Source organism: Sphaeramia orbicularis, chromosome 4 (assembly GCF_902148855.1).
Source record: "Sphaeramia orbicularis chromosome 4, fSphaOr1.1, whole genome shotgun sequence".
Lineage (NCBI taxonomy): Eukaryota > Metazoa > Chordata > Actinopteri > Kurtiformes > Apogonidae > Sphaeramia > Sphaeramia orbicularis.
Window position 1 is genome coordinate 52,424,393 of NC_043960.1, and position 13,737 is coordinate 52,438,129.

A 13,737-nucleotide genomic window follows, 5' to 3' on the forward strand; every position below is an offset into this window, starting at 1 on the left:
TTTGCCCTGTGTTTTACTGGTTTTCCTTTTTCCAAATTACTTTAAAACATAAAATAACTACCTGGTTTCTTTCATTTTCACTCAGGACTAAAATCAGCCTTTAAACATAAAAATGTGGGAACAGGCCAACTTGCAGAGCTCTAATTAAAGCGTTTATATTTTAAGTATCTGTACATTGACATCATTTAATAAAAGTAAACTCATATCAAGACATTCACAAAGTCATGTTACTCTTTGGTGAGAAAACAGCACCATTTATTGCAAATCTTTGTTCAAACTCCAGTGTTATGTTGCACATATATGTTGGTCACACACGTCAAAACAACAGTCTGTGTGACAATGCAAAAGCACCACAGGTAGCAACAGAAGAAGAATATATACATATAAATATTTTCATCATATTAAGAGCCTGGAGCCAAATGTAGGGTGTTCGTTGAGCTCACTGTCTATGGGAACACAAAAGGTTTCATTGTTACATGCTAAGGATGACTCATGGACTCAGCAGTGCAGTTTAGAGCACAAAAAAACAGAAGAATCACATCAGTGGGTATCAAAGTTTTAAAGTGTGACAGAACATATACAGTTTTCAACTAGATATCATCTTATATACAAATACCTTTTTTTTTTTTAAAAACCAACGTAGGTTAATTCACTTTACGCGCGCGCTCACACACACACACACACACACACACACACACACACACACACACACACACATACGTACATACCTGCAGAACATCCTCAGCAAATGTCCTTCTTTTAAATAACACACACAAAAAATAAAATACATGATCTCAAGCAGCAGAAATAAGAATGGCTAAAAGGGTAAACAGCACAGTGGACCCCATGTGCAGCCCATTTTTGGGGTCCACACTTTATAAAAACATACAGCAATCGAATTGATCCTGTTCATAAGGTGCCACTGTGGTGGGAGGAGTCTCTGAAGTGGCGGCGGCGAACCTGGCTTCTCCTGACGGTATGATTGTCGCTGAGGCGGTGGTTGGACGGCCTGTGCTGCTACGAGGCGTTGCTCTTTAGGTGTTGAGTCTGCAGCGGCTTCACGTGGTACTCGTAGATCTTCAGAGCGGGGCCGAGCTTTATCGACAGCCCCGTCAGGACATCGTTACGCGTCATCAGGAGCAGGGACTTGCCATCGATTTCCTGCCAGAAGGGGAGAGAAGTATTTGATTCAGTCCTCACGGGTCGGCCTGTCACAACACTGACGTCTGAATTGACAATTAATGCTTATGTTAATAAATAATTATGATTTAAAAAATACTGCATCATCATTAAGGCTCAGTTATGCTCCCTTTATTTATGTCAAGCTAGACATCAGCATACATGTTAAATCATCCACTAAAGGGGAATCGTGTGTTTGACATGTCTCATACAACAAAACACAACAAACATGATGGTTCATGTTCAAGTAAAGAAGCAAAACCAGAAGCAGTGACCTGTGAGACCACTGACTTTTTAGTTTTTGTACTATTCACTGTGTCTCATCAAAGATCATGTCTGTTAGATTAGATTAGATAGACTTTATTGATCCTTTGCGCAGAGCCCTCGGGGAATTAAGGTTTCAATAACAGCACATTGAACATATACGTTAAAGAAATATTACAAGATGAAAAGGACAAAATATTTACTATTAGACCAGAGTAAAAGTAGGTGGAGCTTACTAATAACACCGCCTGGTTGTGCAACACTTTGCCCCTCCTGCTCACTTATACCCTGCCCTACCAAAGGATTCATTTAGGGTCTTAACTTTCAGTCTTTTTTTTTTTTAAAAACTTTTCAAAAATGTGTAAAGAAATGCAAAAAGTGGGAGAAAGGAATATGTAAAGAACGTGTGTGAAATTAGAAAAGAATCAGGTGAACGGTGGTCAACACATGGGTGGGTGGAGGGTATAAAAACTATAAAGTATAACAATATCAACTATTGACCAAGTGGTTTCCAAAGCTGCCTGAGGACGCCTGTCTGTTTTATCTGGATGTGTTAGCTGTGAGTGGAGGAGCAGGAACACGGACAGTAGTAAACTGCTCGGGGTTTCAGTGCATTTGGGGCAGATCTGAGCAGTGGTTGATCTGTAACTACCATTGTTGTGATACTTTCTTTACTAAGAACATTTTTGCTACAGATCTGATAAATTGCCCAAAGCTGTGTTATGGTTGAACTTGGCGACAGACTCCAGGAAATGAAGCTTCGATTCAGGAAAACTGTAATCACAGCTTCATTTCCTTAATCTCGCTATTGCTAAATATTGGTTCCACTGTTGTGTTTCACACTGACACTCATTGTGATGCACATGACACCAGGATCAACACAAACAACAGAAGAGATGAGGACAAAAAGGCAGAAAATGTCTATATGTTGACTTTTCTACATTGGAACCATCACTTCTTCAAACTTTGAAGCATTCACACAAACATTACAAATATTAGGTTTAATTTTTTTAGCTTGATTGTTAGTTGATGTAAAGTTTTTAAGTTTCATTTGACTTATTTGTTGTTTATATCTAGATATTTTCATATATTACTTTTACACTGGTGTTATTTCTATATACGCATTTTTTCTATATCCTTTTACTTTTAGACTTTTTGTGGTTGTTGTGTTATCTGGTTCTGGAATAAAGGACCAGTTATTTGTCATTTTCACACGACTGTTTCACATTTTTAGTATTTACTTAACGGGGGCGAGCCTCTGTTTCCCACAATGCACGTCGCAACAAAAAATTCCGATGATGCCCGAGTTACCCTCTGGCTCTGAATGTAAACACATGGTTTTGTTTATGGTGGATGACACTTCGAAAGTGTTCATCGTAATGCAAGAGATTCAGGTGAGTAATCACAGAAAGACCTACAGATTTGTGATACTTAGGCTATGACTGGGGTTTTACAGATTTGATGAAAAATTGGTCACGAAATTCTCCTGCACCTTTAACACACGAGTTTGAGTAAGAAAAGGAAAGTCCTGCTCCTGTCGTGGTTTCTGTAATACACAGTTGTGTTAAGTGTTAACCCTTTCAAAAACACCCCAATTTTAGCATCAATTCACTGGCTCCCACTTTGTTTCTGTACTGATTTTCAAATTGTTTTATTTTTAAATTTCTAAATGGCCTTGGCTCACAGTATCTGTGTGACTGGCCGTACACTCCTTTACCCTATCTCTGATCAGCAGATCAGTCACTGTTAGTTATCCTTAAGACACAGAGGAAGCTGAAGGTGACAGGGCTTTTTCAGTCGCTGCCTCCAAACTGTGGAATGAATGTCCTTTGCACATCAGGTAGGACAACTCAGTTTCTATTTTTAAATTCTCTCTTAAAACATATTTTTTCTCTTTGGCTTTGAACTTGATGTGAGAGGTTGGCTTTTATTGTTTTAATGTATAATTACTAGGGATCACCCAAAATGGATTTTTTAGGGCTGATACAGATTTTTTTTTTTTTATACCCTCTCAGTGGGAACATTAGTAAAGTGTTGGTTTTCATATCCAACTAATTCTGTAAAGCCCTGTGAGGCAACCTTGTTGTGACATAGGGCTCTACAAAGAAAACTGAATTGAATTAAAGTGTGTTAACTTTCACTTTCACTTTGTATGGTTGTATGATCTGATCTTGTGAGTTATGCACAGAACGGGGGGGGGGGGGGGGGGGGGGTAATTCATAAGACTGGGTATGTGGAATGTATAGTTCTTAAGAGCAGGCGGAGGTCTCTTTAAGTACCATGACATATCTCTCTCCCTCTCTCTGTGGTGAGGTGAGTACAGCACAGAGCTGCCTGTGGACACCTGTCTGTAAATCATGCCGGGAAAAACATATCAGCGAACCCACCCACGCATTGGCCCATTCAAATAAAAAACTAAAATATTGATCATTACTAATTACTTTAATTGTTTTCATTAATACTTTTATGTGTTTTATTTGTTTGTATGTCTGTGTACAGCACTTTGGCCAACTGTGTTGTTTTTAAAGTGCTTTCTAAATAAAGTTGACTTGACTTGAAAAATACTGTTTTAGATATTTAGATGCATTTGACACTTGATGCCAAACAGTGCGTCCAGTTTCAGATCTCTTCTCCTCAGCCACAGGGTCACCACACACAAATGGTCAAACATCCAGTCAACCACATGAGCTACTGTAAAACTCCAGCAGCTTTTGTGAAACTAATTAACCTCCCAATTTATCTCTACTAAATGAGGGCTATAAAAATGAGTAAAAGTGCTGGACCAAGACACCGAAAACTTACTATTTCCACGTGAAACGGAAGGAGGACTTTTTTCACCATGTCATATTCGAAGTGTGTCTGATCTGTCAATCTATCACTGATATTTAGAACTGAAACCATAATCGACTCAAATCAATGAAAAAAAATTATGCGATTACAGTTTTCCTGAATCGTTCCCTTAATCTTTCTGTTGTTAAGTATTGGTTCCACTGTTGTGTTTCACACTGACACTCATTGTGATGCACATGACGCCAGGATCAACACAAACAACAGAAGAGACGAGGACAAAACAGCAGAAAATGTCTATATGTGGACTTTTCTACAACGGAACCATCACTTTATTACAAATCTTAGTAGGGATGGGAATCGATAACAATTTAACAATTCTGATTCCATTATTGATTTTGCTTATCGATCTGATTCCTTATCGATTCTCTTATCGATTCTCATTGGGTGAGGGAATAAAAGAGTACAAACGGGTGTGTTTGCATTAACTGTCTTATATTTCCATCTCTGCACAGAAAATATAACATATATATATATATAACATATATATTATATATATATAATATATATGCCGGGCCTGATTTGGGGGTGGTGGGGGTGTACAGTGAAAATGAAATCAAGGACACTTTTATTAATTCCTCTATTGCCACATTTCTACTACCTGGAACCTGTTCGACTTGGCCCGTCTCCCGTGGTTGTACACCTAATTTCCTTTCCCCTACCTGCGGGAACTTGTATTTGAGGGGGTACAATGTTTGTTGCCCGCACCGGAACCGGAACTGGGCCTGGTGTTCACTCTGCTGCTAGATTCACAAGCGCTGCTAAGTAGCGAATCAAATATGTGACATTCCTGTAAATGAATCACATGCTGTGGACAAATGTTTGAGCATGTTGGAGGGATTCCACCCTTTTGAAGAAATGGAGGCTTTGCAAGTGTTACAAGTGGACCTGGTGTCATCTATTTAGACCGTTTCTGCTTCAACGCCATGTTGGCTACATTGTGACCAAAACAATGCAGCGTACATATGACGTCATCACGCATGCGCAACGACGGCAGAATTGATGAGCAGAATCGTTAAGCAGGCAGGCAAACGATTCCAAGGAATCGAGCTACTGGGAACCAGTTCTGAAAAAGAACCGGTTCTCAGTTCCCATCCCTAAATATTAGGTTTTATTTTTTCAGCTCCTATGTCAGTTTCATGCAAAGTTTTTAAGTTTTATTTGACTTCTTTGCTGTTTATGTCTAGATATTTTCACATATACTTTTATACTGTTGTTCTTTCTATATACATATTTTTTCTATATCCTTTTACTTTTATACTTCTTGCGGTTGTTGTTTTATCTGGTTCTGGAATAAAGGACCAGTTATTTGTCATTTTCACACGTCTGTTTCACATTTTTACAATTTCTTACACCTATTCACATAATCATTTAATCAAATTCAATTAAAGAAAAGAACTGATAGATTCGATTACTATCTACTGAAATTTCAAAGAAGATAAATGTGGGGAGGCACTTTGGAACTTTTCAGAAAAACTATGACACACAACTGTCATAATATAGTTTAATATTGTGATAAATATCATAGTATTGCATTGGTTTGTTTGGTTTAAATTGTTATGGATGGATGGAACTAACTATCTACTTTCTTCACATCTCACGAAGAAAAATCTCCCATTAAACTTTAAGGAAATATTGATGTTTATAAACTATATGGACGTAAATATTGGGACACATCATGTCTACATTTGTAAGATGTCCTGTTCATGAGGATTTGACATAGAAACATCAGAATTAATGATCAATATGATATTAACTCAATAAATGGTGAATGGACTACACTTATATAGCACATTTTCTACACCTTCATGGTGCCCAAAGTCTTGCCCAAGGACACTTCAATATGTTGGCAGCTGGAGCCAGGATTTGAACCATCAACCCTTTGGTCATTGTACCAATACAAAACTACATTATATCTGTCATTATGGTTTTGTATGCCAGACCCCTGTTAGAAAAGAAACACCTGAATTTGACATGTCCAGACACTTTTGTCCATTTATGTATGAGTTTGGCCATTATGCTATGAGGCTAATGACACGAGAGAATTAGGGACAGGAAAAGCACTTCCAACCTGATCCTGGAACGCCGTGGCCTGCTCCTCAAACCCTGTGGCTTTGAAGTAATTGACGACATCTGTGACCCCCCAGTTGGCAGGGTCTGGTAGCTGACCATTCTCCACAGGGCTATAGGGTCAGAGAGAAGGGGTTCACCACAGTAGCTCAATTGACCTATTAAACCATTCAATCATCTATAAACACTGTCTTACAGTCATTTGTAATAATACCTTTTGGTATCAACAGAGCCATTTGCCTTGTCTTCCATGCCGGCTGAAAAACAAAGACACATTAATAATCAACTCAACAAAGGCAAATGTGCACATGTAATACATTAATATCACCAAATAAATTCTGCTTAAATATCTACAGCACAGGTGTCAAACATGCAGCCCGGGGGCCAAATCCAGCCTGCAAAAGGGTCCAGTCTGGCCCGTGGGATGAACTTGTGAAATGCAAAAATTACACTGAAGATATTAATAATTTTAGTTCAGGTTCCACATACAGACCAATTTAATCTCAAGTGGATCAGATCAGTTAGATATGATTATAATAACCTATAGATAAATATATTATGTATATTTGACTTCCGTCGGATCAGTAAAATACTATCATAATAACCTATAAATACTCACAACTCCACATTTTTGTAAACATTTTCATGTCATTTTACTGTATTTACACTAAAACTATCATTTCACAAAAAAACACAAATAACCTGAACAAATTCGAACATTTTGAAATGTCTGAAGTGAAAGCTTCCCAATATTCTGCCTGTTATTAAATGTTTTGTGTATTTGTAGATCCACTGTGATCTGTAAGTTGTAATTTACATGTGTAAATGGTAAACTAAGACATAATATTGTTAAAATTGCACTTAGTTTTCTTAAGAAATTTCAGTTTGTTCATGTTATTTACATTGTTTTAAAGGATAGTTGGTAGATGAAAACATTTTCATCTCATGATTTAACTTCTTTCTCTCTAAAACTGAAGAAAATTTGGAGTTGACATTATTTATATATTATTATGTTACTATTGCACTGGTCCGGCCCACTGCAGATCAAATTTGACTTAATGTGGCCCTAGAACTAAAATGAGTTTGACATCCCTGATCTACAGGGTCCCCACATCAACTGTAAAATATGAAAAGCACAGAAAATAATATAGTTACACAACTTAAAGCCACAGTTCTCTCAGCAACTAGGGCAGGCAAAAACTAAAATTAAAAAAGCAAATGACATTGGTTTGTAATTACTCTGTCATGCTACTAATTTCAACACTATTTTAATGTTGTTCATCATTTAAGACTGTCACAGTTTTTCATTAAAACCGTAGAGACACAATAAAATAAAACATAACGGTTATAAGAGTTTGCATCATTTAGATATACTTCTGCAGCTCAGCCTAACAATAAAGAATGGAGTGAAAATGACCTGTTGTGTTGACAACAGTTTTACTGGTTCAGTGTCTATTAACAAATTGACTTTGATTTCAGCATGTTAACAGTAAATACATTGTGAATACCTGGTTTAACCACACTGGATAGTGAGGGAACACGTGTTACAGATGCTGAAAGACCTGGTTGACATTTTGATATGTCTACTTAGCTCAAAAATATGTATTTATTTATTTAAATGTTAAGAGTGTGCTGTGACCATTAAATTAAATTAAAGCAATATTTTTCTTGATTTAAATTGATGTTTATTACATAGTTTAAGCATCTTTTAGAAAAAGTAATCCAATTAGTTTCTTCATCATTGTGTAGCCACACCTGTGTACAAAAACCTAGAAACACTACAGTGGATAGTAAATAAACGACATCCTGAACACTACAGAGCTCCACTGAGTCCATCCACACCCAGTAGATCTGGTAGAGTCATTTTCTTAGTCGCGATGCTTTATTGATTTTAAACCAATTCAGCAGCTGGTGTTATCCAGAATGGCTTGGGTGCTGCATGTAAGCCCATAACGCATACTTTCAGGGGAAAAAAAGGACTAGCACCCGGCAACCTGCCACTTTTCATGAGGAGCTGTCCAAACATTGCTACTAGTATGTTTTTAGAACTGGTGAAAGAAACACAAATACATTTGCATTTTTTTCTTGCTGATTCATTATCATTTACACTCATCAACCTGACTACAATCTGCATGAACTTGTGTATTCCCAACAAAATCAAAATGTGGGTCAGTGTATGAACAGAAGGAATGATTAGTCAACCAAGGAAAAACTGTTATCATAAACCTGGATGATACAGGCAAAAATGTTTTCACAATCAACATTATAATGTCAGTTGATATTGATCACAGGGAAAGGCTAAGCCCGAGTCCTGAATAAAGGTTAAATAAACTGATTTGTGGTTTTTCACTATTAAGACAGGAACAAGTTGAAAACTAGCTGCAAGACAAAGTAAGATAAGAAAAACATAATGAGACAAAAACTATGTAAAAGACACAACAACATAGAATGAGGAGAAAAATTATGGAAAAAGACGAAGCAAGACATATCAAAACAAAAACAAAGCTGTGGTTTTGTTGTAAGGTTTTCTTTGTTGTTATTGAACATTTGCTTTAATATTGTGGAAATACACTGGCTCTGAAAACATTAAAATAAAGAAAACAAGTGCAACTGCAAGTTCATACTCAAGAAGATGAAAATGACATAAAAGATGTTATAAAAAGAGTTATTTGTGGTTTACTGGTCTCCTCAGTCAGAATCTGACAAACAGCAGAACACTCTACATACAGTACTGTGCAAAGACCAAGGCAAACATTAGGTTTGTCTATTTAGTAAAGTCATAATGACCACATGAATGTATTTCTCAGTGTATTAAGATAAAATCAGGACATCAGGGACAAAAAAGTTTCTATACACCAAAGTGGTAGCATTTAGTGTGACCTCCCTTTTAACCCTTTTGCTCAGATAATATGAGATTTATTGTGTTAATCATCTGATGTTTTATACCACGTTTCATTCAACACGTCAGATGTTTTTAATTGTTTATGCTGCTTCTTGTCATGAGGTCAGGGGTCACGATAAATTGTGACTTCAACATTTTGAACCAGTTTCGTGCGGTTTATTGTGTGTCTTTTAAGGCTGTACACATATTTTATGTATTTTCTGGTTGTATCAGAAGAAAAGAGATTGACAAATAAATACATATGCCCATTTTTACCCTGCAAAATCAAACAAAACTAAAGGTGGCCTAAGGTTTTTGCACAGTACTGTATGTAAAAGCAAAACATTTAAACTATTTCAACAATAAACAGTTTGTTCAACATCAAAATATACTTGTGTAAAAATAGTAAAACTACAAATGACTGAAATATTTGTGATTCGACTATTTTTCACGTTTATGAGCTAAATAAATCCTCCAAAAAAAATGTATAGAACAATAAATGTCCCAAATTTATATCAAGATAATTACTATTTCCCCTGCATTATGACACGGGAATGAGTCGCTGTTCTACTTTAAACTTGACAGGTAATGTAAGTTAAATCCCATGTATCAGGAGTTTATGATAAAGTTACAGAAGAGTCTACAGCATAGGTGTCAAACATGTGGCCCATGGGCCAAAACTGACCCTGCAAAGGTTCCAATTCGGCTTGCAGGATGATTGTACGAAGCGTAAAAATTACACTGAAAATATTAACAGTCAGGGGTGTTGAACTCAGTTTAATTCAGGGGCCACATTCAGCCCAATGTGATCTAAAGTAAAACAGCGTAATAACCCTTTAACAATAAAATGTGAACAACCTGAAAATTCCGTGTAATTTTAACAATGTTCTGGCTTTTATTAAATGTTTTGTGCATTTGTAGATCCAATCTATAAGTTGTGTTAATAAGATGACACATGTTATTTTAGAAATTATTCTTATTTTATTTCCAAATACCAAACTTCTAAATTTCAGCAACATTCTGCCTGTTACCAAATGTTTGTGTTACATACAGGGTGGGGAAGCAAAATTTACAATGAACATTTAGTTGTTTTTTCTCAGCAGGCACTATGTCAATTGTTTTGAAACCAAACATATATTGATGTCATAATCATACCTAACACTATTATCCATACCTTTTCAGAAACTTTTGCCCATATGAGTAATCAGGAAAGCAAACGTCAAAGAGTGTGTGATTTGCTGAATGCACTTGTCACACCAAAGGAGATTTCAAAAATAGTTGGAGTGTCCATAAAGACTGTTTATAATGGATAGAAGAGAATGACTATGAGCAAAACTATTACGAGAAAGTCTGGAAGATACTATTAAAGAAGAATGGGAGAAGTTGTCACCCGAATATTTGAGGAACACTTGCACAAGTTTCAGGAAGCATGTGAAGGCAGTTATTGAGAAAGAAGGAGGACACATAGAATAAAAACATTTTCTATTATGTAAATTTTCTTGTGGCAAATAAATTCTCATGACTTTCAATAAACTAATTGGTCATACACTGTCTTTCAATCCCTGCCTCAAAATATTGTAAACTTTGCTTCCCTACCCTGTAGAATAGAATGCCTTTATTGTCATTATATATATGTACAACGAAATTAAAAGAGACACCTCTCTTGTGGTGCAAAACAGTTTAAAAGAAAAAAAGTGTAAATATATTTACACAGAATAAAAACAAGCATGTCAACCAACCAAGAAACAGTAGAGATAAATATATATTGCACTTTGGCCCTGGCTGGACACTGAGGATATATTATGTGTAATGCACAATGATAAGTTGAGTCATAATATAAAAAGACGCACTTATTTCTCTTAAGAAATTTCATTTTTTCTGGTTATTCACATCTTTTTTGTGAAAGGACAGTTTGTAAATGTAAATATTTTCATAATTTAATGTTTTTATTGCACTAAAACAAAGAGAAATACTCGGAGTTGCCATTATTTATAGGTTATTATGCTTAAATTTTAATGGTTTTGAGATCGAATTGGGCTGAATGTGGCCCTTGAACTAAAATGAGTTTGACAGTCCTATGTTCTACAGGAATAAAAACAGGAAGTGACTCCGAGGTTTGAACGAACCTCAACTTCGAGATCAAGCAGAATTGCACAAACATTCAAACAGGAACCACAGTTTCACAGTTAAATGAATGAAAGTGTTGCCCTGTCGGACTGGAGTCTGCGGGTCACACACACTGACACCATCACAATTAAATGAACAAAAAAAAATCAAGACTCTTACGATCTGTTATGTTGCAGTAAATTTTCATCAGAAGTCTCAACCCCACAGAAGTTAATGGGTCGGCAGCTGGAACATCGTCGTTTTTTCCTCTCTCTGTCTGATATTCACTGGAAATTTCTGCTGGAGTAACAATAACAACACAGTGCAAATATCTATGAAAACTAGGAGAAATGGCACCAACCTAGAGACAACAGCTGGTGCTATGTCGATAATAACAGATGGCGTTAACAGCCGCAGTGTGAAAATGTCGACAAAAACTCGTTGTTAGCTGGATTAAAAACAGCAAAATAACGTGACCTAAATCACCAAATTACTGTAACTGCTACACACGCGGTTAAAGTTTAAATAAACATTTAAAATAGCTCAATATAGACAGAATTTCACACCGAAAGACATAAGCTACTCATTATTCGTTTCGTATTTGATATTGCGCTAACAAGGATAGTTAGCTGGCTTTGCTATTAGAAAATTTAACGCTAACACTTACTATATTTTAGATGATGTCCTGTTTACCTATAACGATTTACAGGCGCCGTATGCGTTGTTTGGATAAGAAAAAAGTTGTCTTATCACTGTGATATTTTACGATGTCATAAACGGTAATATTCATATGATAAAATCAAGATTTAATCAAGTAAAGACAACTAGCCCCTCTCCATCGGTTTAGCTTGCTTCGCCCACATGACACCGGAGGTTCATGGGTAATGGAGTTTTCTTTGCAGTTTCCATGCCAGCGTCTGTAGTTCAGCGAGATTAAACCGACCCCTGAGGTACACAGACTGGAATTTCAGCACATTTAGTTGGACAGACCAAATCACAAAACAAACAGTCTCCACATTATAAGATATATTGTCCTTCTGCTGGCGAGGAAATAAAACAAAAAGGAAAAAGAAAGAAACAATAACATCTGATTGCATCGAGGCGTATGCTGGTTTACACAGCATGAGATGAAAATGGACATCATAAGCATTGAAACAACACAGTACATAATGAATATAATCAAAAGTGGGCACAATAATAAATGCATAAAATAATCAACAATATAAAAAAAATAAATATGATTGTAAAAAATGAACAAAAAAATCAACAGCAAAATAAAGAGGAAGAAAATCAACAAAATAGGCCAAAAAAAAAAAAAAAATCAATAAAAAAAAATCAATAGAATAAAAAGAAATAAGCATTAAGTCAGGAATATTTACACTGGGTAACTAGAAAAGCACTCGGAGAGCGCCAAGGCATATCTGCCCCCCCCCCCCCCCCCCCCATCACCACCAAAATTGATCATTTGTTCCTTGTGCCAGTATCAAAATCCGTCCATAACTTTTGGACTTATCTTGCTAACTAACTAACCAACCAAACAACAAACAAACAAACCAAGCCTGGCAAAAACATAACCTCCTTGGCGGAGGTAATTAGTTAAGCCCTTTACTGTTACTGTAAACTGAATTTTGATTATCTTTTTAACTTTATTGCCCAGTTTAAAACATTTGTAAGAAAAATAATCAAAAAGTAACCACTTACATTATACTGATAATTGAAAAATGTTACTTACTCCGTTTTTAGGAGAGTAACTGAGTTTAAACATATCCTATTTCAAAAGGAAATATCACAAACTGACAAATATTTTTAATATCAGTGGATGGAAACATGCAGAAATTCGCCTTTTTTGTTTAGCAGGTCTTCTGACAACTTAGTTCCAATTTGCAAAACATCTGGATACAAATCTGCTCGATCTCATGTATTCGCTTCAACACTGACATGTGGGACGTAGTCTTGATATATATATAAATGACACTAGACTGGTCATCCATATATGCAGTAAAAACATTTGTCAAATCAAATCCAAACAACACAAGTTTTTAATAAAAAGAATTTATTATAGTGACATATCCTTTGTTACATAAAATCTGCTACAGCAAGTGTATTCCCCTTGCAAACACAAATAAATATGGGTGGGAAGAAAACGTGCCAGCCTTCTAAGTCATGTGCAAAATATTCCACAAACTAAATACAGACACATTTCAGATTATTGATCCCGTACTGGCATGTATGACTCAACTAGGCTATGGAGAATAAACTGGGATTTTATTTTCTCTTCAGTAAGGATTGTGGAGTGGCTCTGGGGGGAAAAGTGCCATTGTTTACATTGAATAACCAACATTAAACACACTGGGGGCGGGGGCTGTGGATTGATTTCCTACATGAATCCT

General features: G+C 36.2%; 1 protein-coding gene across 3 annotated transcripts; it reads right to left on the reverse strand.

Annotated features, from left to right (window-relative positions):
- Nucleotides 1–227: 227 nt before the first annotated feature.
- On the reverse strand, nt 228–12,215 carry samd13 (sterile alpha motif domain containing 13). 3 transcript variants are annotated; one of them, XM_030132518.1, is made up of 5 exons: nt 12,015–12,215; nt 11,528–11,644; nt 6,575–6,617; nt 6,362–6,473; nt 228–1,161 (listed from the first exon to the last, which is right to left on the reverse strand). In XM_030132518.1, the coding sequence occupies exons 2-5, from the start codon at nt 11,553–11,555 to the stop codon at nt 1,018–1,020; spliced, it is 327 nt and encodes a 108-aa protein (XP_029988378.1). In that variant the 5' UTR covers nt 11,556–11,644; nt 12,015–12,215; the 3' UTR covers nt 228–1,017. The 3 variants fall into 3 exon arrangements, with proteins under 3 accessions (XP_029988378.1, XP_029988377.1, XP_029988379.1); XM_030132517.1 differs by having other exon boundaries at nt 11,528–11,647; XM_030132519.1 differs by lacking the exons at nt 11,528–11,644; nt 12,015–12,215 and adding an exon at nt 11,709–11,795.
- Nucleotides 12,216–13,737: the final 1,522 nt, after the last annotated feature.